Source organism: Dunckerocampus dactyliophorus, chromosome 1, assembly GCF_027744805.1.
Source record: "Dunckerocampus dactyliophorus isolate RoL2022-P2 chromosome 1, RoL_Ddac_1.1, whole genome shotgun sequence".
Taxonomy (NCBI): domain Eukaryota; kingdom Metazoa; phylum Chordata; class Actinopteri; order Syngnathiformes; family Syngnathidae; genus Dunckerocampus; species Dunckerocampus dactyliophorus.
The window spans coordinates 44,296,229-44,324,060 of record NC_072819.1 but is presented as its reverse complement, the minus strand read 5'-3'; the positions used below and the strand labels follow the sequence as shown (position 1 = coordinate 44,324,060).

The 27,832-nt window shown below is 40.7% G+C and overlaps 6 protein-coding genes across 10 annotated transcripts; 4 read left to right on the top strand and 2 right to left on the bottom strand.

Moving 5' to 3' along the window:
- The first annotated feature begins 1,806 nt into the window (after positions 1-1,806).
- On the top strand, positions 1,807-9,013 carry emd (emerin). Its single transcript, XM_054794017.1, has 7 exons — positions 1,807-1,920; positions 2,047-2,125; positions 2,323-2,418; positions 4,484-4,518; positions 4,602-4,627; positions 7,337-7,393; positions 7,464-9,013. The coding sequence occupies exons 2-7, from the start codon at positions 2,047-2,049 to the stop codon at positions 7,645-7,647; spliced, it is 477 nt and encodes a 158-aa protein (XP_054649992.1). The 5' UTR covers positions 1,807-1,920; the 3' UTR covers positions 7,648-9,013.
- si:dkey-93l1.9 (uncharacterized protein LOC562339 homolog) lies at positions 8,734-16,304 on the bottom strand. Of its 4 annotated transcripts, none has more exons than XM_054793992.1 (6): positions 16,285-16,304; positions 14,169-14,212; positions 13,915-14,066; positions 11,907-12,141; positions 10,510-10,645; positions 8,734-9,242 (listed from the first exon to the last, which is right to left on the bottom strand). In XM_054793992.1, exons 3-6 carry the CDS (start codon positions 13,975-13,977, stop codon positions 9,161-9,163), a joined length of 516 nt encoding a protein of 171 aa, XP_054649967.1. In that variant the 5' UTR covers positions 13,978-14,066; positions 14,169-14,212; positions 16,285-16,304; the 3' UTR covers positions 8,734-9,160. The 4 variants fall into 4 exon arrangements, with proteins under 4 accessions (XP_054649967.1, XP_054649949.1, XP_054649958.1 ...); XM_054793974.1 differs by lacking the exon at positions 16,285-16,304 and adding an exon at positions 14,927-15,040 and having other exon boundaries at positions 14,169-14,371; XM_054793983.1 differs by lacking the exon at positions 16,285-16,304 and having other exon boundaries at positions 14,169-14,691.
- mrpl49 (mitochondrial ribosomal protein L49) lies at positions 15,138-15,839 on the top strand. The gene has a single exon (XM_054794005.1). It carries the CDS (start codon positions 15,187-15,189, stop codon positions 15,691-15,693), a length of 507 nt encoding a protein of 168 aa, XP_054649980.1. The 5' UTR covers positions 15,138-15,186; the 3' UTR covers positions 15,694-15,839.
- On the bottom strand, positions 15,907-20,215 carry haus7 (HAUS augmin-like complex, subunit 7). The gene is made up of 9 exons (XM_054793953.1): positions 20,143-20,215; positions 19,583-19,698; positions 19,442-19,512; positions 19,193-19,254; positions 18,728-18,912; positions 18,536-18,647; positions 18,203-18,415; positions 18,006-18,117; positions 15,907-16,459 (listed from the first exon to the last, which is right to left on the bottom strand). The coding sequence occupies exons 1-9, from the start codon at positions 20,197-20,199 to the stop codon at positions 16,365-16,367; spliced, it is 1,023 nt and encodes a 340-aa protein (XP_054649928.1). The 5' UTR covers positions 20,200-20,215; the 3' UTR covers positions 15,907-16,364.
- Positions 20,216-20,466: 251 nt separating this feature from the next.
- Positions 20,467-22,735, top strand: las1l (LAS1 like ribosome biogenesis factor). Its single transcript, XM_054782137.1, has one exon. The coding sequence runs from the start codon at positions 20,654-20,656 to the stop codon at positions 22,373-22,375; it is 1,722 nt and encodes a 573-aa protein (XP_054638112.1). The 5' UTR covers positions 20,467-20,653; the 3' UTR covers positions 22,376-22,735.
- Positions 22,736-23,604: 869 nt separating this feature from the next.
- crebzf (CREB/ATF bZIP transcription factor) lies at positions 23,605-26,886 on the top strand. Of its 2 annotated transcripts, XM_054792839.1 has the most exons (4): positions 23,605-23,788; positions 25,214-26,029; positions 26,212-26,287; positions 26,719-26,886. In XM_054792839.1, the coding sequence occupies exons 2-3, from the start codon at positions 25,263-25,265 to the stop codon at positions 26,219-26,221; spliced, it is 777 nt and encodes a 258-aa protein (XP_054648814.1). In that variant the 5' UTR covers positions 23,605-23,788; positions 25,214-25,262; the 3' UTR covers positions 26,222-26,287; positions 26,719-26,886. The 2 variants fall into 2 exon arrangements, with proteins under 2 accessions (XP_054648814.1, XP_054648821.1); XM_054792846.1 differs by having other exon boundaries at positions 23,611-23,788; positions 25,214-26,287.
- Positions 26,887-27,832: the final 946 nt, after the last annotated feature.

Here is a 27,832-nt window from a genome sequence, read left to right as displayed (position 1 = left end):
CTTTAGTCTTATCTGTATTGAGAAGGAGATTGTTATCACGACACCAAGCTATGAGGTCCGCCACCTCTCTTCTGTATGATGTTTCAACACCACCAGTGATCAGTCCGATGACTGTAGTGTCATCCGCAAATTTAATGATGCTGGTGTTGTTCTGTGAGGCCACGCAATCGTAGGTGAAGAGCGTGTAGAGGAGCGGACTCAGCACACACCCCTGTGCGACAGGTTAAATATGTCAGCAAGCACATCAGCTAGCTCTGATGAGCAAACCCGAAGTGCACGCCCTGAGATGTTGTCTCGGCCTGCTGCTTTTCGTGGGTTTGTTTTGTTTAGAACCCTGCGCACATCAGCTGATGTCACCATGAGAGGTGAGTCCTGTGTGCTCCCCAAGTCCAGCCCACCCTCTCTGCTCATCAGGAGTTTGGGTGTCAAAGCGGGCATAGAACTCATTCAGCTCATCTGGAAGTGTGGTTTGGCTGGACGTGGCTACGCTACTCCGCTGTCGATAGTCTGTGATGTGCTGGAGCCCCGCCCATATGCGCCGAGGGTCTGAGGTGGAATAGTAGCCCTCCAGCTTCTGTCTGTACTGTCTTTTGGCCTCTCGTATGGATCTCCTCAGGTCATATCTGGCCTTTTTGTAGTCCTCAGCGGTGCCCATGACAAATGCATTCGAACGAGCGTGTAGCTTAGCCCTTATATCACAGTTCATCCACTGTTTTTGGTTAGGGTATTTTCTGTAATACTTGGTGGTAGTAACCGTCTCTATACATGTGCTAATGTAGCCAGTAACAGCAGAAGCATATTCATCCAAATCAACAGTACAATCTTCCCTCCCCGCTGCAGTTTTAAACACATCCCAGTTTGTGCAGCCAAAGCAGTCCTGAAGTACTTGATCAGTTTCTTCATTCCACACTTTAACTGCTATACTTACAGGGGGAGCTTGTTTAAGAAGTTGTCTGTATGTTGGATAAAGGAATATAAAGATGTGGTCGGCCTTTCCAAAGTGGGGTCTTGGAACAGCCTTCAAAGCACCTTTCATGTTGCTGTAGACTTGGTCCAGGATGTTATTTTCCCTTGTGGGAAAGCTCACATGCTGGTAATATTTGGGGAGGACATGATGAACATGATGCTACCAACGCTGTGCATGACGCCATCATCTTGGCACTTGCTTGTTGCCAGCTAGACAACATGTGTTATTTTCAGACGATGGTAAATATTCACTACTGTAAAAGCAGTGACATTGGACATTGACTAAAGTATTTTCATGTGTCAACACTAATATCTGCTGTAATAAAAATAGTTGTGGGTGTCTGGGGTGTATGTTTATTCATGCTTGAATGATGCTAGTGCCAGCAACTCATAAGGTGGTTTGATTACAGATAAATACTACAGGTTCCCAATAGTGTGGAAAAAATTGTCACCTAGTAGGAGCATGACAAAATTAGGAACCACTGAGCTAGACTATTTTTGGGTGACCAAACGTCAGTTTTCCCAGGACATGGCCTGTTTGCACTTTCTGGTCGTCCTGGGTTTTTTTTGTTTTTAGAAAGTACTGGTTTTCATGGTTTTTCATTGGGTCATTAAATTGACCGGCATTAGGGCATTCTGCTGCACGTGACGAAATCCTTGAGAAGGGTGCCGTGTGCGGTGGCTTTTTGAATTAGTGTTACCAAAAAGCCAGATAAAGAAAAAAGCAAAAAGCCTTATAATTTCAAAAATGTACTAACATTATAAGGCATCTTAGAAAAAAAAACTTAAGAGTATAATTTGAGTATGCCATTGCTGGGCGTACGGTCACCCTACCAGATTCGCTGCTGCGTAGTGACGTCACAACGTTCCCGGGGTGACGCCCTCTTTTCCAAGTCTTTCAACGAACTTGTCCGCCCGCTTTTTTACAACCCGGAACTCTTTCCTGTGTCAAATGTAAGTCCAAAACTTTTCATTTACGTTTTCAACACGTTGTGTTTGTTTTTAAGCGTGCCTCCCATCTTCTAAACTCGACAATTAACATAGAATACGCGTAACTATGTATTCTATCTATCTATGCAGATGTCTTTGAGTGAAAAAAGTGATGATGAGCTCAGCAAGATGCTCTCTGACTACGGCATTAAACATGGACCTATTGTTGGTGAGAAATACAAATACGTTCAACTCAAGCCCGTCACTGAAGTGCTTAGTTATTACCTCGTTTTTAGCTAGCTAGAACTTCTGCATCCATGTTTAAGAAATGGAATGCTAGAAATAGTTTCATACCACGTCACGTGTTCTGTCCACGTAATTCAACTACTTCACACAGAGTTGTGTGTTGGTGATCTGTTACCACAGACTCCACTCGCAAGCTGTATGTAAAGAAGCTTGAGAACGCCATGGAACAACCGCCAGTGAAAGCCTCCTCTGATAAGACTTACTACAGGGAAGAAGGTAGGATGCTCCGCCATTCACTCGCCACACTTTTATTTCCTGCCTACGACACCCATAATAGGCAATGTCAGGTCTGTGGGGAAGGATTTTTGTGTAGAGATCTTGGCTTTGACCTTGAGTTTGCATGTTCACCCTGTGCTTGTGTGCGAGGCTTCCTCGTCCAGTCCAAAAACATGAAAGTCAGTGCAATGGTCCAATTCCAGTTTGCTTGTATGATTAAATGTCTTGCAGGCTAGGACCCCTTGAAATGAACGTCTTTAGTCTTTTCTGCTGCGGGTAGATAGTTATTGTTGACTTGTTTATACACCTGTATGACCGTTAAGAAGGTTTAAGTGTTCCTTATACAACAGCGCCCTCAATGCAACAGTTTAACCCAGGAACGGATTACAGTGGATCCTCATACATTCAGCATTACGGCCTGCAAATGTGCATATTTTTGGTCAGAACAATACACTTTTTATCTTTTTCCCCTGAAAATAAGCAATTTTTCCTCAGAAAACACATCTCATTCGCGCTAAGTCTGTAATTTATAAATAGGTGATAATTAGGGGCGCGCCGATCAATCGGCCACCGATCAGTATCGGACGATTTCAGTGAAAAATCACGAGATCGGCAAAATAGGGACACATGTGGCTTGCACTATTGCAGCCGGAAGCGATCTTTTCGTCCAGTGTAGTGTCCTGACCTAACTAACGTCTTTTGCAGCGTTGTCATCTCACTTTCCCCTCCCACAAAACAATGCCAATCATGTCTGCGGTGTGGAACGTAACTGCCAACACATGCCACGGAAAGTATGTTGCGGGGGCAGCACGTTAAAAAGCCTTAATACGGCATTTGAAGAACAAACAATTGACGGAGCATGGTGAGCATTCGAGGCTCACGGTGTGATCATCATTCAGACGGCCAACGCAGCCATGTGGCTAACACCTTGCGCCTATGTGCGGGACAGTCAGAAGACGAAGCTAATAACCCGAAAAATAATGGAATTCATCGGACGAGATGAGCAGCCTTTGTCAGCAGTGGAAGACACCAAGTAGCCAAGGGCTTTCTCACGTACCTAGAAGTTCTACCAATGTACTCTCACATCCGAAGTCTCCCTAAAGATGGCGTGTCATCCTCTGGAAGTTTCACCAGTGATATACTGTATGTTCTCTTCTAAAAGTAAGTTGAATTTTATGGTTCCTTTTTTTCGTATCATATAGCCAGGAGCAGGGGTGCAGCCAGGAATTCTGCGTCCCATGAAAAAAAATCATGTTGCCCCCCTTTTATTAATTAATTTCTAATTTTTATTTGTTATTTTATTTTATCCCTGGCAGTCAAGGGACCTTGGAATTGTCGTGACTGTATAATTAATCCATGTGATTGGTATCGGTGTCGAAATTAGCATTTAAAATGTGTGTAATGAGGCATATTTAGGGCTTAATCCTGAACTGAGAAAATGTTGATCCAAAACCTGAGAAGAACATCAACGTCAAGCTAGCAGGAGGGCTTGGATGGGTAGGAGTGAGCCGTGCGTTAAAAAGACACATTTTTACTGGCGTGGTGGAACGCAACCCCTGTGAAAAGCGGGAATACACTACATTCTTATTTTCGTTATTTCCTGTGGGAATAATTGTTTTGAAATATGAACAAACTGTCCTGAAATGGAGTTGCGACGTTTTATATTATAATGTATGCTTGTTATAAAAACTGTTGCAAAATGCTAAAGCTTTATAGTAATTGTTTTGTTTTGTTCATAACCATTTTATCTACTAAAATAGCATTCCTTTGCATAGGAAAGGTAACAATACTGTGCATGTACTGTACTTTCGTGGATTGTCTTCACACAATGCACTGTTTTTTGTTAGTGTTATATAACTTTATCACAGCTGTTTTTGCTGCATTTAACACGAAATCTAAACTTAAAATTGTAGAAAGAAAGACCATGTTTTGGCTCATGTTGAGATATCAGGTATTGTTACAAGCGTGCATGTTCCAAATAAACACGCGACTTAAGTAAATACTGTAATAAAATCAAGCAAGAAAAGCAGTGAAAGTGTGCTTATCAGTTTTGTTTCTTTTACAGAAGAAGAAATTACGTACATCACATACCACAGCCCGGTGAGACCTACATCTTATCACCAGTGTTTGGTGCTTACTTTTCTATAATAATCTCGCATTCCATCCTGTTTTCATTTTCCCAGGTCAAACATGAAGGTTACACAAACACGTGAGTGCAGTGTTACCACACACATACAATGCACAATGTACTCACACCCACACCTTTATTGGGTTCATTTGTGTGTCCTGCTGGATGGAATAATGTGGAAAAACTTGTCCTGCCAAGTCATGAGAACATTGGAGAAATAACATTTTTAATTTTTTTAAATTTATTTTATTTAATTTATATATATATACTGTATATACTGTATATATACAGTATATAAAGTGTCCCCTGCGTGCTGAAATAAATAATTCAACTGTTAATTTGAATATTGATTTGTGTATTAAATAGTTTATTACAGTTTTTCTCCATTGGTTTGACTCATTTCTTGAAACAGTTACGTTCTCCAAATACACGGACAAACCACCATAGAACTGAATTCATTCTATTCATTCATTTCATCAAATTGCTAATGACTTAATACGTTTCTAAGTGTGTGGGTACATCTTAGCAAAGGATTACGTACGGGGAGCTACAGTTGGCACAGTTAACCTGCATTTAGGACAATTTCCAATTGAATAGATCTTCTTAATCTGGACTCGTTGTCGATTCTCAGGTCTAATGATTGTTTTCTCCAAAACATGTCGGCACCATTTCGTTGTACAAGTCATCACATGCACAACAAATAGTCTGTTCGATTCTCAAAATTAGCCAAGAATATACAGTAATACCATGGATACCATATATGAATCTCTCGGAACACTGGGTAAATTGATTATTTGACAGTCAGGTGAACCTAGAACTTGCGCTGTAATGCGGTCGAGAATCTGTGACCAGACAGACAGCCGTGTGTGGACGCCCAGGAGGGCGAGGACAGCGACCAGGGAAGGAGTGTCAGTTTTGAAACTGCAGCTTTATTTACAGCACTTTAGGCAACATCATTTTCCTAGTTTTTTGTTTGTGTTTACATGTTTAACAGTATGTTATACTAAGCGCATTTTGTCATTACTCTGATGCATGGACGTTTATGTTATACAAAGTAAATGAGAGCAATGAGGTCATTCTTCACCACGTTCAAGGCATTTTTTGTCTCCGGAAGATGTTTTTTGTCTCCAAAAATAACATCAATCAAGGCACGAGAAACGCAAATGTATAATTAATAAAATAATAATTTAGAAAAGCTGGTTTAAGGAATTACATACAATAATCTAACATTTGATATGGTGTGAAAAAAAGGCTAGATGTTCTTACTTGAGATTGGCTCGTTCACAAACTAAAGGAGGATTACAATGACCAAACTTGTTACATTATTATATCCCCTTTGGCTGTGAACAAGCACGCCAATTATTCCACTCCACTCTAGATAAAGACTGCATTAATATAGAAAGGAAAATGTTCATGAATTTGGACATTAATGCACAGAGTTTATATTATATGAAAAATGTACCTGATTCATTAAAACAAAGTCCAATTGAAGCTACTTTTAATATTTTAAAATGATGTCATAATATACTTGGAATGAATCCAGCTACTGTACATCTGTGAACCAACCTCTCTGGTAGAATCCTATCATTTTCATAAATAAAAAGGTCGTCAAATGGAATATATGGAAAGATAGAGGTATTACTAGATTTGAGAACTCTTTGAAATCATTCAGTGAATTATTTGGTGAATATAATATACCTACAAGTCCATTTTTAAATTACATTTCTCTAAAACGTGTCATTAAAAAGTATATCCTCGGAAAGTCTGACTTGTAATAAACATGAAGTAGAGCAGGGGTGTCCAAACTTTTTTCCAGCAAGGGCCACATACTGAAAAATGAAAGGATGCAAGGACCACTTTGATATTTAGTAAACCAACACATGGAGATATGCTAAGAAGCTTTATGTAGCTCAAGAAAAAACTACATTTCACCTTTGTAAGAGGTGAAATGCTACTAAAAATGAGGTTTTTTTCCATAATAATACAAGTTTATTTGTGTAAAATTGCGACTTTTGTTCTTCGTTCGATTATGACTTTTTTTCTTAATAGTTTGACTTTATTCCCATAAAATTACAGCTGTTTTTTCCATTTCTTCTGGGTTTTTAAATTTATTTTCCAACTATTTTCTCTTGTAAATTTTCTTCTCGTAATTATAACTTTATATCTTTTAAAACAATCATGTATTTTTTTTATTTATTTCAACATTGTTACTGAAATGATATTTTTCCTTATTTTACCAGTTTATTCTCATAAAATTGCAACTATTCTCTCTATTTTTGTCTCTTAATATTTTGACTTTGCTCTGGTAAAAAATGTTTGTATAATTTTTGAAATATTTAAACTTTCTTCTCCTAATATTTTGACTTTGTTTTTATGTTATAAATTTGCACCCAAAAATTACAACTTTATTCATTTGTTTTTGACTGAAAATTCTTTCATATTTCAACTTAATGCTACTAAAATGACATTTTTCCTCGTACTATTACTTTATTCTTATGATCTTAGATCACAATGATCTTAGAGTTTTGACAATGTAATTTCTGTTTGAAGAAATGAGCCAAACCAATGGAGAAAAGCTGCAATTCATTAAAATGTGAAACATCTGAAATAACTGAATTGAAAATATTTACAAAATGAATTAAGTAGTTATCACGACCACCACACGACACTATCAACAAGCGACATTGTCCATAAGGAGTGGCATTTGCATACTTCAAATCAAGTATTTATTGTGTACTACTTTGACTACATTGCTGGGCTTTGGACTAAGTGAAGTATTTCTCCACCCAGGCTGATGCGGAGACGCGACACTGCAAATGAAGATGAGGAGTCACACGAAGACATGCAGTGAGTGTTATCTTGTCACATCAAAAGAAAAGAAATGTATCCAAACATGATCCTCCCTCCTGTACTAAAGGCCCATCCGGCGTGGTGGAAGAGCAGCCAATCAGAATGCAGTATACTCCAAGGAGGCGGCCCGGCCTGGATGCAGTATGTGGGGGGTGATGAAGATGCTCCTGCTGATAGCAGTGTTAGCAGCTGCCTACTACGCCTATTGCCACGTGGTCAACAACGATGAAAATCCTTTCAAGCTGGAATAACGTCCAAGATGTTATTGCCGTATTTTATGTCCACTAATTGATATGTTTTCTCACATTCTATTTTTTTGTACTGTATGGTGAATGCAGTCTGCAAATCATGTATGCAAAGCCAAAGTGAACATCCACTTACCAAATGTGATTCCCTACTATGGTTGCCAAGTTGGGTCTAAAAATGACCTACTATGTCCCTTATTAGTGGGTGCTTTATATGAATTTTTACAGCAAAAGTAGTAGCTGCCCTGTCCTGTTCCGTCACCTGCCTTTTGTGGCAGAAGGCGCTGGTTCGATCCTCCGCAAGAGTTGTGTCAGAAAGGGTATCCCGTGTAAACAGGAAGCTAAATCCTCGTGTTTGAATGTGGCGACCCCTACTGGGGGAAAAGTTGAAAGCTAGTTTATTATATCCTTTTAATTTACTAGTCATTTTTCAGTAAAAAAAAAATAAGTTATTGAATTATTTGTTTCCCATGTATTCGTTTTACTCCAAAACATGTGTGGAATTAAATTCAGGTAAGGGTATTAAAAATTGCTGCGCACAAACAAAAAATTGCAAAATAAAAATTTGTGGAATCTTTTAGGCCGACCCTGCAAACAAAGTGTTGCTTACTTTTAGTTACAGGAGTTGACAACCCTACTCAATAAAACATCATGTGGCCACAAATTAATAATCCTGTGTGAAACTGTTCTATGATTTGCAAACACAACGAGCCTGTAAGGAAATATTAGTTCTCTGAATTATTTGTTTCACGGGTTTATCTTCCTGAAAGCAAGCAATTTTAAAAACTGACTAATGCAGCTTGATATCGGTAGTTGTATGGGACTACCTGTTTTACGAAAATGGCTACCTTGTGTGTTTTCTTTGCTTTCTTGCACATACTGTAACACTATCCATTGTCTGATGTGAGTGTTATTGTTCTTTTGGCGGATTTCATGGTTTGATTTACATACTTTCATTACGTTTCCATTCATTATGTATATGATGATGTCATGGGTAATAATGTTTTTTATATAAATACTTTTATACCTCTAGATGGGCCTCCTCGTGTCATATCAAACCAAACACTGTCAGGGATTTTATGTGTGCGACTGTATCATCAACCTCACAAATGTTTTTCTGCATGAATGGACACAAACCAACATCCAACATCTTGTGGAAACTCTTACCAGACGAGTGGGAACTTTTATTGTTGCGTTGGGCAGACCAACTGTATTTCTACTTCGGTATCATCCTATTACATTTGTTTCATATGGTGTGACTAAAATGATGGTCTCTTGCTCCTAGAATCTTGCAATAAAGTTAACATTGAATGTTACAAAAGATACAAATGAGTATAGAAACATAACATTTGGAATAAAGCCATATCAAGTATTGACAGTATATTTACAAATTTTAAATAACATAGTATGTGCAAACACTGCATTTGATAACAGACGACATCAAGGCTAAAAAGCATCAAATGTGGCGTCATCACACTTCAATGCAAGTGAACACTTTGAGAGAACATTCAGTGCCAACTCAAAGGCCAGTCGTGTTGAGGTCGGCAGGCTGAGAGGATGTATGAGGTGCTGCTTCTAACATCATGGGCTCATAGGCTGACCTACAAAGTAAAATGAAACTAGTTAGCCCCTTAAAAGCCCCTTTCACTCTACTTTTTCAAAAAGTGACTTTTTTCTGTGTCGTTCTGTGTAAACGGCACCGACACGGAATGGGTGGGCAACATCTGCCCGGAAATTTTACACCTTTACAGGCAGTATGAGAGCTGTAACAGAGGCGGGACGTTGCCTGTGCGAAAAGCGCATTGAGAATGCAGGCACCAGAGTGTGACATTTGACACCTGAAACTCACTTTTCCCACGCCGTTGTGTTGGAAGCAATGGGCACTGTCCAACGAGTTTTGTATATGTCTGATAATATCTAAACTGATACTGATAATATCCATTTATTTATCTGCAATGTACAGACTGAACTCCAAACTGGAACCAGCGAAATGCAACAAAATGGAGATTGGGGGGTGTGGGGGGAAGAAGTCCCATGTGACTTCTTCAGGCTGGGCCCGATGGGTGAAGGCCCGACCACCAGGCGCTTGCCTGCCATCTCCTCGCCTGGGCCTGGCTCCAGGGTGAAAATAGATGGATGGATGTCTCCAGTTGTTTCGGCATTTTAATATCCAAATTGGTTAGAAAATAACTTTCAGTTTTGCTTGCCATGTCACGCTTTTGATACCCCCTTCAGGAGACTGACCAAAAAATATATTTTTTTTTTTTTCCCAAAACCTTTGACTTACTCATTTATTTACAAAATTAAATCAAGCATTCATCAAAAATAAATAAATAATTAAAACAATTCAGAGCATTTTTTAATGTAAATTTTTCAGTAAACTGTGCCCTGCTGCCATAAAATATACCAAAATGTGATATTTTCTTGCATGTTTTTCTTCATAAATGAAAACAGATACTTTATTTGAATATGCAAATTGGTTAGAAAATAACAACTTTAATCTTTGCTTGCTATGTTACACTTTTGGGACCCCTTTCAGGAGAATGACCCATATCTGAGTACGCCAATGCAACACACGTTCGAATACTAGTTATTTTTGTTGTCAGCCAATGATAGCGATTTGGCAAAGTTTAGCTACTAGCGTTAGCTATCAGTGAATGTGTACAACAACAACATGGCTGCAAATTGTTGATTGCTTCTCCGAACCTGCCTTTCTTTTAAACCACCACTGGTAACATATGCTCGCTGACGGAGGTGGTCTTGTATTGTTTGCTTTCAAAAAATGAAATCTGGAGCGAGATGCATCCAGTCCGTTTTAGATGCTAAAGTTAAAGTATGAGATGTGAATGTCCGATCGTGTGCGTTTACCTGACAGCATGACCCTCAAAGCCCAGAGCTGTGATGAAGATGTTAATGAGGACGGTGAAGAAGACAAACACCGTTGCCACATTGTTCATCCTGTTCAGTTTGGCATGTTTACGCACGTCATTCAGATCATACTTCACTGTTGGAGCAGAAACAAAAGTAAAAGAAAAACATGATTGATAATATACAGTATATAATAACATAAAATACGCTAACTGTGGCGTAAGACGCTCTAACCATCAGTGTTTGTTATTTCTGTTTAAAGCAGACATAAACATCAAGTGTGACTTCCACTGTTTGACTGGTTGAACTGGTTTTAATTAGTGTGCAGAAAGAAATCCATTCATTGGTAATATGAATTATGACTTGGAGAAAACCAAAGTGGAGATGAATTTTTTTTTTTTTTTTGGTAAAAGGCTTTACAAACGGTATGGTCTCACACTGTAAAAAGTGTCAAGGGGACTAAACTTATGAGTTTTGCAGGTCAATAATTGTCCTACAAATTATCGCCGATAATCAATATTATTGGCAACATTTTTTTTGCACAATTTTTTTTCATTCATAATTGTCATGAGAGGTGTAATTCACATTTGAACCACGAGATGGTACTCAAGTATAGTGTACCTTGTGTGAGCCACATTAGCTTGACACAGAACTTCGTATCAAATGCAATAAACTTTAATTTCTCAAGAGTATTTAACATTATAATCGGAATGTCAAGAGGTTTTAAATGCAATACAATAAACAAACAACATTTTGGAACACGTACATTCTCCCAGGCAATCCGTACTGTCTGTTTTCCTGTTTTGTTTGTATTTGCTCTGCTGAGCAAACGCCTCAATAAGCGCTGGCTGTCGGGACGAAGGCTCTGCTGCACCTCCAGTGGTAGTTTTTTTTCCCCCAGATGGGAAAACTGAAAAGGATGGTTATGTTTCAGGTGTGCATACAAGTTGTTCGTGTTCCCCAGTTTCCTTGTCACTACTTTTGAACAAATGCGACATATCGGTTCGTCGGTGTTCAAGCGCTCACGTTGTTCATTCTGTTTAAAACCGAAATATTCCCACACTGGGGCTGTGGCCGACAGGAGGGTCCACTCTCTCCGTTCATTCCACTGTAGAACCAATGCGCACAGACACATGCAGAGTGAACCCTCTTGTCATCCAGTCTGTGTGGTGCAGAGAAACGAGCAGATGAAACACACACGCATACATGCGCATGTCAATTTATCGAGGGCGTCAAAATTATCAAAATGTAGGGTTTTTTTTATTGTTCGATTAATTGATTAATCGATTATCGTGCCAGGCCTAGACAGGAGTAAAACCTGGGAGTCAAGCATTGGCACATTCATCACTTGAACATAGTGATGGCAGACTGTACCTAAAGACCTTTTAGCCACTTGCCTATAAAGACGAGCAGCAGACCCACGATGACTTGCAGCGTGATGGACACAGACAGTAAGACAATGAGGGGGATGTAGAAACGGTACTGAGGCCCCACATAGAGAACGGTCTTCAGCTGCGACGAGTTGGCCATCAGCAAAGCGACGTCCAGCATGCTCTGGGCCGCACTCTTCTTGGTGGCATAGTGGTTGATGTTGATGGGCCGATACACTTTGCCCGAGGGTGATGTCACTGCCTACGGAAGACACCACAGATGTTACACTTTTCACTAGTCTTCTGGAAACCTGTCAAGATAATAATAATAATAATAATAATAATAATAAGCCAATAAACATTGTCATCAGCATCACCCACTATTAGATGTTAAAGAGTTCAGCTGAATGCATTTTATGTAGAAATGATACAAGAAAAGACTTTCAATTTTACATTTTACAATTTTGTGGCCTGCGCGCCCTGGCCGTTCTTTGTATACAATATTGTATACAGTATATTGTGGTGACCTTGAGTCCCACAAGCGATGGTGAGAGGCAAGACGTCTTCTAAGGCAACCTGAACAGTCCAGTTGCGATCGATTGAATGCCCTGAGAATACAATGACAATATTCACAGGCGTGTAACAGGTAAGTCAAGGGCAACTACTACTACTATAGGGAATAATAAACAACTACGTTCACGCTAAACACGTAACCTTAACAACTTTTTACAAAACAAGTGCCGCAAGGTATGCTGGGAAGCACTCCCAGCGATGCTACAATATGCTATATTTTTATACAGTACAGTATATATATTTTATATTTCCTGTGAAATACTGGATGCGGCCCAGCCTCACTCAGACTCCAATTCCAGCAGCCCCCAGGTATGAGGAGTTTCAGAGCCCTGGTGTGACTGCTATGAATTCGTTTTTTGTTTTTTAAACCCTTTTCCCGCAGATGCCATCTGATGGTTATTGCGCTGAATCGGCACCAGTAAGGGCCTTAATGTGGGTCGAAGACCGCTCTGTGTCTTGATGGACAGCCAATTGGATCCTCTGGCTCAGTGCGGGTGTGATTTTTTTTGGGTCTACCACTTGACTTTTTTGTTCCATAATGCTCAGGACCTTTAACATTTTTTTGAATGAATGTCTTACTGCGCCCAACCTCAGCAGCAAAGGCACGCTGCGAGACGCCTTGCTTATGCAGCTCGACAATCCGACCACGTTCAAAAATAGAACGCTTTTTAGCTTTAGCCATCAGGAGGGCATGACAGTGTTAATGCCTGACAGAAAATGAACATTTTGAGCAGATTTTGTCTTTTATCGCCTGCGGTCTTAAACTTCTGATTTAATTATCTTCTTCATAATATAAACTACTGTATAATGGAATAATATAATATAAAATGCAGTATAATCATATTAATTAATGGGAAACTGTCCCATATTTACAAGCACACAGCTATTGGCCCCTAAGGTGACTTTAACCTTTCCTCATCCCTGTACCTCATGAAAATGTTTGTTTTCCTACTTTAAACTTTTAAATCTTAACTTTTTTTTTTTTGTGTTTCATCCCAAACCACAGAGATGTGCTTGTTTGTTTTGTCGCTAGGCACTCAGGTGTGGCAAGAGAAAGGAGTGTCAGTGACTCACCTGGTCGGAGAGACAGTTTTCAAGATACAACGTGTTTAGCGCATACTGTGGTTTCACTGTAACTCCAGACAATGTGTCGCTAAATACTCAACATGAAAGGTTTTTTTTCATACAAGTGCGGCATATGGGAGGTCATTTGCAAGCAGTGAGTGCAGAAAAAGTGTAAAGGAAAGGTTTGGTTATGTTGTCTTTTGTGCACATCGCATCTTCCAAAAATCCTGTTACACAGGTAGGTGAGAGATGACACTTACACTGCAACTCTTGAGTAACAAAGCTCTCATTCATCTGTTTGAACGTGTGTCTCACTGGCATCCTTTCAAAACTACAACTGCGGTTCACATACTGTATAAGCGCCTCTATCTTTCTATCTGTATCCGTGTGGCCTTACCTCTATGTCGGAGGGTTTGTTCAGAGCAATGGTCTCTCCGTTGAGTGTGATCCCTCGGTCCATGTTTTGCTCCTTCTTGCTGTTGTTTCCTTAAGTCTGGTGAGAGGCGGTCACAGAAGTACACTCCAGGGCTCCTCGGAGACAGAAAAAAGCTGAGGGGACAGACAGGATTAACAAGTCAGGAAAATCCTGTAGTTACACTGACAAGAGACACCCCTCCCACTGTATGGCTCTCGGGATGATAACAAATGTACCATATGTTTCAGTCTTTCCTCCCAGGATGTGACTCCTCCCTGTTCTGTTGGTCCAATAGTATGTCTCAGTTCCTGCTCAATGCAAAATGCTTTCATGCAAAATTCATAACAAGCACCCCTTTTCCTAAAGTAAGGATTGTCATAGGTCGTCAGCGCCATCCCCAACTTGTGACTCTTGGTTGCCGGAAAGCCCATACTCCACTCTAGCAGCACAATGAAATAAATAATACACAATGAAAGAATAATAGGCATCAGTAAAAGGAGTTCTAAATTACTACTAATGCAATTGTTTGAACATTTTCAGCTTATTTAACATATACTTGACCCTTTTTAGGGAAAGGAGACATATTTGGTAAAAGACTTAAGTTTATCTATTAAACAAAATGGTATTACTGTATATTGAAGTCCATCCATTTATTTTCTATATTGCTTGTCCTCAGGTTGAGATGGAACCTACCCCAGCTGACTTTGGGTGACAATCCGATTACACCCTGGACTGGTCACCACGTTGTCGATACTGAAATTTACTGTAAATACACTGATCATTAACTCAAAAAATTAACAACAATAATTTTCTGGGGTATTTCAATGACGTTGTCCTGCGAGCGGCTGGCGACCAGTGTAGGGTGTACCCTGCCTCTTGCCCAATGTCAGCTGGGATAGGCTCCAGAATACTGCCACGACCCTAATGAGGATAGCGGAGTAGAAAATGGATGGATTTCAATGAACTTCGGAGAATGTTTTTATTACGTACTTACTGTATTTCTATTTCAATTTAAAAGGAATGTCCTTAGAAGATTAGCCACACATCATTATGGAATACACATATGGAATGTTCTATTTGTATTTTTTTTATACAAATTGTAGCTAAATTCATCTGAACTGTCATTTGAGTTACAGTTAAAGAAGCATCCGCCGACCAGCAGGTGGCAGTGTTTCTTTTCTATGGCAACTAGACCTCAAGATTCTGCTTTACTACTTCCGCCGCCCTTCCAGGGCCGTCGTACCTCGTTTAATCATGGCGGTCTGCTACAAATTTCGCCCCATGCTTCTACGCGGGGCGCTGCGAGGACCCTCTGCTGCCATTGTAGGTCGAAGGGCCGTTTGTGACACCGCTCCGGAAACCACAAAAGCGGGAATAGAAGAGTCCACGGAAGAATATACATTTGTGGAGCGTCTCATCCCGCCGACACGGGTCCCCTCTCCGCCCAAGCACGCAGGGCCAACCCCGTCAGGCTGGATTCCTCCGGCAGAGTTACCACCGTCTCTTCCTTACATGATTCGCCGCTCCCGCATGCACAACATACCGGTCTACACGGACCTGACCCACGGTAACCGCAAGATGACATTGGTCCGCAAGGTCGAGGGAGACATCTGGGCTTTGGAGAAAGACGTCAAACAGTACTTGAAGGACGTGACTGGGAAAGACCTGCCCACTCAGGTCAATGAGGTGACGATGACCCTGAAGGTGAAGGGTCATTTTGATAAGGAGCTGAAGGATTGGTTGACTACTAAAGGCTTCTAAAGGAGCTTGGAGGACTGTCATCACCACCAGACACTTGTTGAACTCTTAACACCAAACCTGCTGAGTGGAGTCTGTGGACTTTATCAACTGTGTCTACATTTAAATATAACATGTGCTTTGTTAAATAAAGCCCAGCCCACTAGCAATGAGAAGTTTGTTTGTTCATTTCCACTCACGTGTATACATGTATCATTGTCATTCCTTGTGTCCAGTGTAAGTACACTGAGTAGAGGATGTCGCTGCATTGTTGTGGCTTCATAAAGATACTGTGAACAGTCAAGTGTGTAGGTCTATTAAATTTTAATTTCTTAAAAACAGTACAGAGTAGTAACGTGCGTACTTGTTCCTCCACCAGTGATGGTCGGAAGAAGGCTCTAGACCAGGGATTGGGAACCTTTTTGGCTAAGAGAGCCATAAAAGCTATATACAGTTGTGTGGAAAAGTGTTGCTCTCTTCCCGATTTCTTATTTTTTGCACGTTTGCCACACTGTTTCACATCAACAAACTAATTTAAATATTAGTCAACGACAACACAACTGAACACAAAATGCAGTTTTTAAATAATTAAGGGAGAAAAAAATCCAAACCTACATGGCCCTGTGTGGAAAAGGTGACAAACAGTGAAAACATGGAACAGTGGTGAACCTTCCCAGGAGTGACCATCAAGCCATTTATTGGTGTATTGTTTGCTGCAAGGGCTGCACTGAGGGATGAAGGCGGGAGACAAAGTCTTTGTATCGCCTGTTTAATTCATCCAGTTGCTCGGCTGGGAAACAGAAGAGAAAAAAGCAATGTGTGACTGTGTTAACATAATCACCTGATTGAATCCAGTGTAACATGATCAGAACTTATTATGTACTTGGGACAAATGAAAGTAAATGTAGAATCTGGTGAATTAGTATCTTTTTTTTAGCTGGAAATAACACAACAGGCAAAGACCTCCTGATTTTTTTATGCTATTTTCATCAACTTTCACATTGTAACAAAAAGTTGTCTAATGTTATTCAAAATTATAATTAACCTACCATTTCAATTTCAAAAAGTACATTCTCAAGCATGAACAAACAAACATGACATGAATGTGCAGGCCTGCTGTGTCCCGGACTGTTGCCGATACCCGTATTGAGCCGACAAGGGACACACTTGGTGTTGGTATTGCTGCGAGAATCAACACTAGTCTGTAAAACCTCAGCGGTTTCAGTTTGACAGCTTGACACAGGCTACGCCAAATCGACGCCAGCGTGTTTGATTACTCCCTTGTTGAGAGCTTGTTTTCGTCCCACTGCGAAGTGGATATCTGTTCGTGGGGTACGTACTAACTTTTTCCAAGTGTCACTGAACAATTTTGCTCTCTTGTTGTCATCATACTAATTATGTCTCATCCTCAAAACACTATTTGTGTGTGGTTGTGTAATGAACATAAACACATAGTGTGTCCAGCCTTATGATGGTGATACAAAATCTGCTGATTTTGAGTAGCTCACCAAAAGGGTCAAAGAATATTTGCGTCAACTCTTAGTAGTTTTTTATTGTAACTGTCAGACTTTATACCTTTTATATAATGACAAATGAGCACAAAATAACAAAGACGATGGCCACACAGTTTGAGTGGAGATGTGCTTGGTAAATACAGTGTTGAAATGTTGCCAGTCATAAATAAAACACAATCGGGACACTGAATTTATTCTGCTCTAAGTTAAGCAGGACAGATTTCTATTTAATAAAAGATATTTATTTGTATGATTTTAGTCTCTTAATTGTGTGATCTTGAACTATAAAATACATGATTGAACACTTGCTGTAGTACACTGCTGATGGGGATGCCATAAAACTTCATGTCAAAAAATCGGAACTATCCCTTTAAATTCAGGTTTGTGTCAAATATCACAAAAATCGTTTCACAAAAATAAAGACAAAAAAAAAACAAAAAAACCCCCCCCAAAAAACCTATCTGCCCAAAAGTTTATTTTTTTTATAATTAACCTATTTGCCAGCGGTCATAAAACCCTTATCGGAGCATCCCTAGTGACATGTTACTCCACCAGTCTTAACGTATTTATCAGTCTACCTATTACTTCACCATGCGCACATAATTAGTTCTCATTTTTTACAGTGCCAATAATTCATGACAGTGTGTACATAACCACTAAACGTCATAACTCAGAACGCTGTAGACCGAGGACCACCTATATATGCATGCAAATATGTTTCACATTAATATCATTTCCTCCCAGAAGACACTCATTCAACAAATGATTAACCACTCAAAACTTGTTGAGGGTATGCAAACATATGAGAGAGCGGGGACTCACATAGAGTGCCTTTCTTTCCCTGACTCCCACAGCACACTTTTGTTTGCAGCTGGCTCACTTGGTCGCTCACACACGTTGATGCGCCAGACACTTCGGTTAGCATTTCCAACTCCTGCAGAACGAGACACAAGCAGGAGCAAGCAGTTGTATCCAGGTGTGTTCAGACACACAATAAGTGAGTTTGTGTATGAATGTACCGTGTTGCAGGCCAGCAGCAGTTCGTATACTCTCTGGAAGACTTCGGTCTCTGTGCTAAAATTAGGTGGCTCTCGAGTGCAGCAAGCTCTCAGGTCTGTCTCATACATGTGGCAGAAAGTAGTCATCAACTGCTGGAGGTCGCCCATTGCCAAATGCAGTGCGCTGGGAGTGAAGACACGGGCACTTGGCACCTCATTTTTCAGGACATCACACTTAAGCAGAGCAGACCACACTTTTAAGCATTCTGGCAAAAATTATGTGACAAATTAGTCATCAAAACTGCATAGTGAGTAAAACATCGCTAGTATGACTAGTTGACTAAAAGGTCACACCTCTGACTGTAGCTTCTCCAGCACGGAGCGGGTAGACTGAATAAGGGCAGCAGTGTTCTCAGCATTGTCACTTCCTGGCTTGTGATTTGATTTGGCACTCTTGTGTAAAGCCCTGTGACAAAAATGTGGAGGGCAGAGAAAATATACTAAAAGAGCAACAGAATGGGGATTTGGGGGAAGAATATAACATACGTGATGTTTGAAGGCCACAGGTCCAGTGAGGGCGTGAGCATTTGAGTGAGATGAGGCAGACTCTCAGCAGTGAAGAGGGTGTCCAGTAGCATTTCCGCACCATGCTCAGTGGTTACATTGGAATGCAGGAACACATCGAGAAGTTGCACAAAGAACTGAAGCTGCTGGCGGCAATTTGCATCACCCTGGATGGAATAATATGAAGAATTTATTAAATCTACCAACAATGTGGGAGGTGGTGGGAGTGGCTGGCTAATATATCGGACGCCCTCTAGTGGGCAAACAACGCAATGAACAGAACAACTGCTTATTCTCTTAAAATGTGTTTTCCAAGGACAGACTGGACAACTGTAACAATCCTACCTACAAACTGTCAAGATGCACTCTGAAAGGTACTGTTGGTCATACCTATGACGCAGAGTTAGCAGTTACATCTTTTTCAATGCCAGTTAGGCATAATCCTACCTTTATCAAGTCCAAGTTGTCTCCTTTGCACAGCATCAAGTCCTGGCCAAGTGCAGCAATCCCTGTTTAAATCGACAAAACAGAACTACATCTGTAAACCCACTAGAACCATTTCATCTAGCTCCGCAAAGAATGCAATTTCTGACTGTCCACAATTACAACAACTTGAAGCTTGAACGCATGAAGATTTCTGCAATTGTCCCCTCAGACTCCACACAACACTCCATTAAACTGTGCAGATGTATTTACCCTTTATCAAAATATCCGGGTTTCTGATCTTGGACGCCTTGTCTTTCAAACTGGCAAAGTTTGGGTCTATACTGTGAGGAGAAAAAATTTGATCATTTTAATACATCTTTATGTTTAACAAATCTGAGTCTTTTTCCAAACCTGCAGCAGATCCAGGTCAGTATGTCGGTGCGGAGTTGGGATGGAGTGCATAGGAGCTGCAGCATGTCCTCAGGATCCTGCAAGTACACACTTTCCAGCAAGGGACAGGGTGCAGCCTAAAGAGAAATATTTCATAATCACCTCTACTGCTTTTGAGTACTAATGCAAAAACAATTTGGGCTTGTGATCAAACTGCCTTTGTTTGTGTCCAAGTACAACAATAATTGAAACAGTGACTTAATTTTCAATTTACAAAATACAGTCATTGTATTCTTCGCATAATAACAACATGTATTGCATCTCGCTTGATAACCTTTCTCTCAATGATCAAATTACTTCCTATAATAATTGGAAAGCAGCTGTGATAGTCTACTTCTTATTCACCAGCAATAGAGTTTATAGTTCTTCTATTAAAAAAAAAACTTCTTGGCCGAGACATTGCTAGCTTAAACGGAAATGGAAATGTGACCGCCTACACTAACCAAACAGAAGGTAGCAAGTGACAATCAAACACTGTCTTTGGTTTAACGTTTACACTTAGTTAAACAACACAACAGTACCAGAAGACTTGTATAAACGCGATGGGCGAGCGCTGTCTCATTTGAAGAGTCCGCCATTTTCTTCTTCTTCTTCTTCTTCTTCTTCTTCTGGTGACAGTTCCACGCATGCGCACAGGCAGCAAACATGTGTGATTTTTGAAGTATATATAAGCAAACTTAAATTTTTTTTATATAAATATATTTTGTTATCGAAGGTATTACCCACATTACCCACATATGTGGTAGTCTTTGTTGCTGAAATTCCCGCTTCTAAAAAAAACATAATCTGTGATCAGTAGGTGGCGCCATTGAGCTATAGAGTTCACAATGTGGCAGAAATTAAGAAGAAGAAAAAGAAACTACATTTCCGTTGGAGGTCCTATTGCTCTCTGGAAAATAGCTAAAAGTTTACAACCTTTGATTGCTTTTCATCCGCGTTTAAAAGAGCATCCGCAAACCTCGATCGAGTTCGCGTGATTTAAAGGAATTTGTGTCATTTGCACGACCGCCGCTCACCTAATTTGCCTTTAAAATGAGGAAGAAGGGCTCCTTGAAGAGGCGCCATGTGGTAGCATGGATCAACAAAGCTGAGTGGGATCAAGTACGGGAATATCTGTACTCCAAAGATTCCGCCTTACAGAGGAATGCTCTTCATAGGATATCGGCGTGGAAAGCCAGGTATGCCAACAGCACTCCTGTGGCAATGGACTGCACCGCCGACCTGGTGAGGTGCCAGGTGCTGGATCGGTCCGGGAAGCTGGACTCTCATGACCTGGTTCTGCTTTATGGCGCAGCCTTGGTCAGGTTTACTAACTTGATCACTGAACGCCAGCAAGGCAAAATTGCCCGCCCGTTGAGGACACTTGCTGGAAACTTGAACATCCCAGAATGGATCATTAATTTGCGGCATGACGTCACTCACCGTAAAATGCCTGCCTTGAAATTGTGCAGAAAGGGATGCGAGGTGGTTCTGGAGTGGCTCCAGCAGGAGTATTGGTCCAGACAGTTGGGAGGAGGTCCGAGTGAGGACTGGGAGTCAGATGCAGAGGATGAGGAGGTAGACCTGAAGAAACAAGAAGAGGAGCTCATTGCAAGGCAAAAAGAAATGGAAGCATACAAGAACGGAAGGGACCTTCTGATATCGTTTGAAAAGGAGCAGTACCTCGTTTATGGGGCGCTACATGAGGACAATGATGAGAACTCATGTCAGGACCCTTTGGCTGATATCAGCTGGATACTAGGTGAGATTAAGCAGTTTTCTGTGGAGTGGACTGATTTGCTGATTGATGTCCTCCTAGAAGATGGCTTCCTAATTCCAACAGCTCAACAACTGTCATCATTAGGCTGTGACACATCTGACAGTGTTTACCTCTCTCTCATCGAGCCTAAACTCCCTCGAAGTTTCCTGCTTTTTTGGCTTCCCCTCCTGAAGGTACTTAATGCCCCATCTTTTATTCATCTCTTTCTGGAGAAACTCTTTGCTGAATTGAAGCTGATCTCCGTGGAGCAGTGTAAACACAGGCTGTACTACATTTCTGCCTGGATTTCAGAAGTCATGCTCTGCAACAGTACCAAATGTGACTACCACTATGAAACAAAAGCACAGAAGAAAGCCAGAATGAAGGACAGGATATTTTCCAATCGCATCCAGTTAAGGTGGCAGCAGCTGCTTTCGGCCTGTTTGGATGCTCCGTGTGTCAGCACGCGCCACCTGCTCTACTTAATCCTGGAGGACATGGAGCATCCACTTCCTCTGGAAACCCAACAAAGCCTGCTGCAGCTGTGCACCATCTACACCCAGGAAAAACGCTCTGAATTGGACCCAGAGCAGAAACTACAGCCTATTTACACACTGGAGAGTTTACATGAGAAGCTGCAGCGTTTCAAGCGTCACAGCCATTCATCTGCGCTTGAATCCGAGAGGAGCAACTCCTCCTCCTCACAGGAGAACAAATTGTCAGGTGCTGATGCTGAGAAGGCTAAAATACTCCGAGGTTCCTCTTGGCAGGTGTGCTCTGATAAAGTTATGTGGAAGAATTACCCCCTTGGCAGAGTCCCCGGCCAGTCAGATGACCCATCATGTCTCCTGGTGGACAGTTACACACCCATGAGTGTGTTCGACCAGCCAGTGGAGATGGAGAGCAGCACACAGCACAAGGTGTCTGGACCCTCTGCTTCCACAAAGACAGCAGAAGGCCTTCTTTGGAGTCACAGTGACTTCAACAAGCTCAAGTGTGGACTGCAGCTTTTTTGAGTCTCACTGAAATGTAAAATATATGAGCTTGTTGTTGAATGCACATTGTTTTGTGGACAAGACATTAGCATTATTCTTGTCTCTTTTATAGAATCAGCATTTGTTAACATGTAACATAATCCATCACATTTTACTGGAGAATAAGTATGAACGTGAAGTCAGAAAAGAATGAAAATCTGACAGTTGCTTGAAAACTGACAGAAGCAACTATGCCATCTAACAAAGAATGCAGATTTTCACTTTAACAATGACTAAAACTAAGATACACATTTCATTAAATGCACTTTTTGCAATGACAAAATGACACGGCAGTGTCTGATAACATTTGCTGTTACACTGTTATGCTCAATAAAATTCTGAATAAATGATAGTATTTGTGTTTGTATAACATTCGTGATGTGCAGTTGCTAATTGTGTTGTGGTACTGTTTTTAAACTAGTGATTCTGGAAAAGTTGACAGTTAAAATGGCAATAAGCTTTTGTTTTAGATTAATTTCCATTGGATATAGTGCTAAACTTGACTAAGTGATACCTTCAGGACATTTTCAAGTCAATTAAAAGAAAGGTGAAGCAGGTCTGCCTCACAATCAGCTAGGGTAGGCTCTGGCTCACCCAAGACCTTAATGACTGAGGACAAACCACTTTATTTATTATAGCACATTTTAAAACTAAGAAAGTTCTGCACAGTGATTAAAATACAAGATAAAAATATACACGAACAGAACGCAGTAATATTAAAAGAACAAAGATAGAAAATAAGTACAAGTTGTATCGAAAGTGGATGGCGGGAAATACATTGTATCATGTTAACGCCACGTTAAATGCTTCTCATTGCAACCATTTCTACAATTTTGTTATGGCAATTATTGCACGCATTTACGAAAGCTTCCCGTCAAGACATGCATGATCACTTGTAATTATTTGTTCAGAGATCACAGAGTGGGTGGGCTGCTTTTTAACAGTACTGTGGTGGCAATAGAGCGTTGTACGTCTACGGTAGCCGACAGGTGCAAACTCGCAGCTTTTGTTTAGCATGCTTCTGGTGATTGTGTCTTTCATACATGGCTGTCGCGATAGCAACACAGACACACGCAACAAGGTAACCACGTACAAATAAGCATCAGATATATATACTTTTGTAAAATCTTAGGTTTTTATTCACGCAAAACAACGTCGTCACAAAAGTAAAAACAACTGTTTAACCACCATCGGTATCTCTTTAAGGTTGCTGCTGGCAAAGCAGCCATCTTGACAGTTGACGCGGTCCACTTCCTCCATTGCCAGCAGAGCATCCCTGGCTGCTACGACGCTTTCATTTTCCAAGTTGTGGGCGGCCAAAGGAATATTGTGACATTTCTGTACACGGTCGCCACTCTTGTTACATCGCTGTACATTTCACTTTTCATCAGCGTGGTAAGTTGACTAGCTTTGTGGCTAGTTTAAATTGTTGCGTCATACAGACTGTAGCGCAGCACGCTGTTAGCTAGCTTTAGCGAATGCTAACACTACGCGCTGGAAGCTAACTGCCTCAAAAGCCTTTAGATAGCGCGTTATTTGTATCATATGACTATGCAATCGACCAAAATATATTTGTAGGTACAATTTCAAGTCACTTCACTGGTCTCCGACGACATTGTGTGAATTTGGCTTTGTTAGCAAGCTACAGGCGCTACGTTATTTGTGTACGACAAACAAACCCATTTTAGGATTATATTTTCCACGTAAAGTTGCATATCACTAACAACTTTGTTTGTAAGACTTTACAGAGTCTAAAGCAATTCGTGTGATATGCGACCAGTTTCGGTCAAAGTTGAGGGGAGACGTTGGTAAGACGTTCGACTTTCAAGATGGTGGCTCCTCGTAAAAGCTAGCAGTGTATCCATGCACTGTGGTGGAACACGTTTGTGTTGTTTTTGTTCCTCTGTACAGTTCGGTTGTCTTACATTCAACATTAAGGCAAAGTTATTCACCACCACTCCAGTTCAAATTTCAGTAAACCATGAAGAGTAAGTTATATCCTATGGCGTGTGACTAAGATTGTTTACAATTAGTTTTTCTTTAGATTATGGAGCACTTGATAACCTTCAATTTGTAAATAGGGTTGTCCGATAATATCTGCCACCGATAATTATCGTCCCGATATGGCATGGAAATGTGAGTTCTTCCCTACATTGCCGATATAGAGTTTGTAGCATCAACATCGCAAAATTGCAACATTGCTGAATCATGTAGTTAATACTGTGCCGCTCACAAGCCGGTGAGGAAGAAGTAATTCTGTGTTTCGCAAGCAGAGTTCACATACCATTCTTACATAGGGTGTCTTCAAAGAAAGGGCTAAAAAAAATCACGCAGCAACGTAATAGGTAGGTAACAACAGACAAGACACTACGAACGAGTAATGCTGAATAATTAACAACAATGTGAGCCCTAAACGTGTAATTTGGCAGCCATTTACAACAGGGAAACACGGAAGTGTTGTTGTCAAAACCATATGCGTATACACCACATCGAGCACTGAGCCTTACGTCAACGTCGCCGCCATATTGGATGTGGCAAGGCGGCGCTGTAAGTGACTACAAATAAATGTACTTACTTTCATAAAGCGCCTTTCTACAAACAAATTTAACTTGATGCCTCTAGTTTATACATTCACACACACACACTAATACTTGGGAAACAGTTAGGCAGTTTTTTCTGAACAAGAAATCTTGTCGCATGTTTATCTCGTGAGATTTTGTGACATGAGCTCTTGTGACACCTATTTCAAAGCCAAGTTTTTTTTTTACCAAACTGAGAAGTTGCTTCACACTGACACTAAATATCTGTTCCTCTTCACAGGAGTAAGTTCCACATCTTCTGGAACCTCACTTGCCCATCAGCCAACACAATGATCACAAGAAGAAGAGGCCACCGCAACACCGAGCTGAAATCCCTCGAGGTCGAAGTGAGCAGTGCCGTGAAGACTATAGAAGATTTTCCAGATCTCCCTGAGGAGTTCCCAGTTGATGACTTTGACAGTGCTGGAATCGAGCTCGACGACTTGTTTGGAATTGAAGGCCTAAAATGGACTCTTGAGCGAGACACAACCTCCCCACTCTTTGACATAGAGCTTGGTGAGTACAATGCCAAGAATCAAGATAGTGGAGCTGAAGTCTCAACCGCCTCCTCTCCAGAGAGTGTGTCGTCTGCCTTGAAGATAAGGAACAAGCAGCAGCAGTCCCTCAGTATGATAAACAAAAACGCCATTGCCGCTAGGTTGAATCGTCTCAAAAAGAAAGAGTACGTTAACAGCCTGGAAAAGAAAGTGGGTATGATGTCCACAGAAAACAACATGCTCAAAGTGGAAAACTCTCAGTTGACCAAAAGAGTGGAGGAACTGGAAGATGAGACCAGGTACCTGCGAGCTGTGCTGGCCAATGAGAGCATGTTAGCTCAGCTGTTGTCACGGCTGAGCGGTGTGAATGGCATGAAATTATCCTCCTCACTTTTCCAGGGCGCCGACTCAAACGAGCACGACTACGCGCTCCCAAGGAAACGCGTGAAAGTGGAGGAGAAAGAGACATCGGGCGGCGTGTGCCTCCACGTGGACAAGAACCATGTCTCAGTGGAGTTCTGCACTAAGTGTGCAGAGAGTGCGAGCACGTCCGTTAAAATGTAGGGTCAAGTACTTACCTGTTTTCAACTATTGAGACAGAACTTGATATGTGGCTCAATGTACTGACCATCTTGATGGTGGAGGAAGACTGTTGAATGTTTATACATAAGAACTGCTGATTGTGCATGTATCTAATGACATGATGGCTTGATTGATCGTTACTGCTAAACCCTGTTGACAGTTTCTTCTAGGTAATGGTTGCTCTACCATGAGGAGATGAATGGCTTTCTGAACTCCTTAACCTGCTTGACTCCATGGTAAGGATCAGACTAGAACGTGTTCATTTTTCTTCCCCCATCAGATTTAAGATGTGCAGCAGTAACAATGCTACTTCTACTTTTAAAAATCATTTTTGTATGACAACAGTTTGAGCATGTGTTATTTTTGTTAGCTTTTTTTTTTTGTGTGTTAGAGTTTGGTTCTAGCTAAAAATGTAAACGCTATTTGAGTGAAATAATCTTGAAAGCAATGGCACAGAAGATGTAAAAAATGGTGGTGAAGGTCCACACAGGGTCATATTGAATTGAATTGAATTGAATTGAATTGAATTGAATTGGCTTTTAAAACGCAAAATTTGTGTAATCCAAATTGAATGTTTACTTTTGCTACTGGATCTCTCTGTGAACCAGCGCCATTATACGTAAGAATACTTTGATTTAGCGCCACTTGTTTTTCTTTATTGCTAAAGTGGATTCTGCCGTTGGAGGTTGAAGAGACTGGACAAGCTGCTGGCAACGTGGCCTGGTATTTTTTTGTTTTTTTTTAAAGGTAGTATCGGTAACAATGGTATATGTAACTTTATTTACCTATTCACCACTGTTTCTTTGGATGCTGTCTGCGTTTTGTTTTGGGAGTTCAGTACAGCTGCACCATTACTTGTGACTTTTTTCCTCCATTTGAGTTCATTGAAATATTGCATCCATGCATCCAGAATTACCTGATTTAGGAAATTGCCGATTGCCATCAGTTGTAATGAAAAGTAAATGTGTACATAACTTATGTGTCATTCGACCATTGTTGGAACAAATAAATCCTATTTTAATGGTTTCAGTTGTAAATGTATGTGTTCGGACCTGTTGATATTAATGCATCTCTCTTTTTCTTTCTAAACAGCAAGCTCTCTGCTGATAAAGATCTTACTTTTCCTCAACATTTGGGTCAAGTCTGGTAAAGGTTGGATGTACAATGCACACATTGAAAAAAGGCCATCATGGGGTATTTCCTTTTAAAAAAATTAGCTGTCCCTTTTTATACATACAGTCGATCCCTCCTATTCATGGAGGTTACTATCCAAGACCCCCCAAGGATGGCGAAAATACACGAGTAATTGAGACACCCATGAAAATGTCTATTGACAAACAGCTAAAAAAAAAAAAACGAACAAAAAAAACGTCCTGATAACTTGATGTTGATGGTCTCTGATTTTGGATCGGAATTTGCAGAAAAGTAAGTGTTGAAATGATTAGATTAGATTCAGCTCCAGTCCCCTTGCTGTCTATTTGCCATTGTTCCATAGTTTAGCAACCTAAATGAATAGAAGCACAATCCAGTTTTAAGGCCTAAATATGCATAACAGTTAGTAAATGCGTTTTAAATTATAAAAATGTAGAGGTACTCCGCGCACTAATGAACAATGAATTAGTCACGATGTAGCTTACAGATGGGTCGTCAGGCTAGCACCACAACCATGCTTCGGTTGAGGGACTGCCTCCATCTCCCAGTTAGCTGTCGTTGGTGTTTGTCCAGAGTATACATAATCCACACTGATTGCTTGTTGTAATTAACGATTGTATAAACTTTTG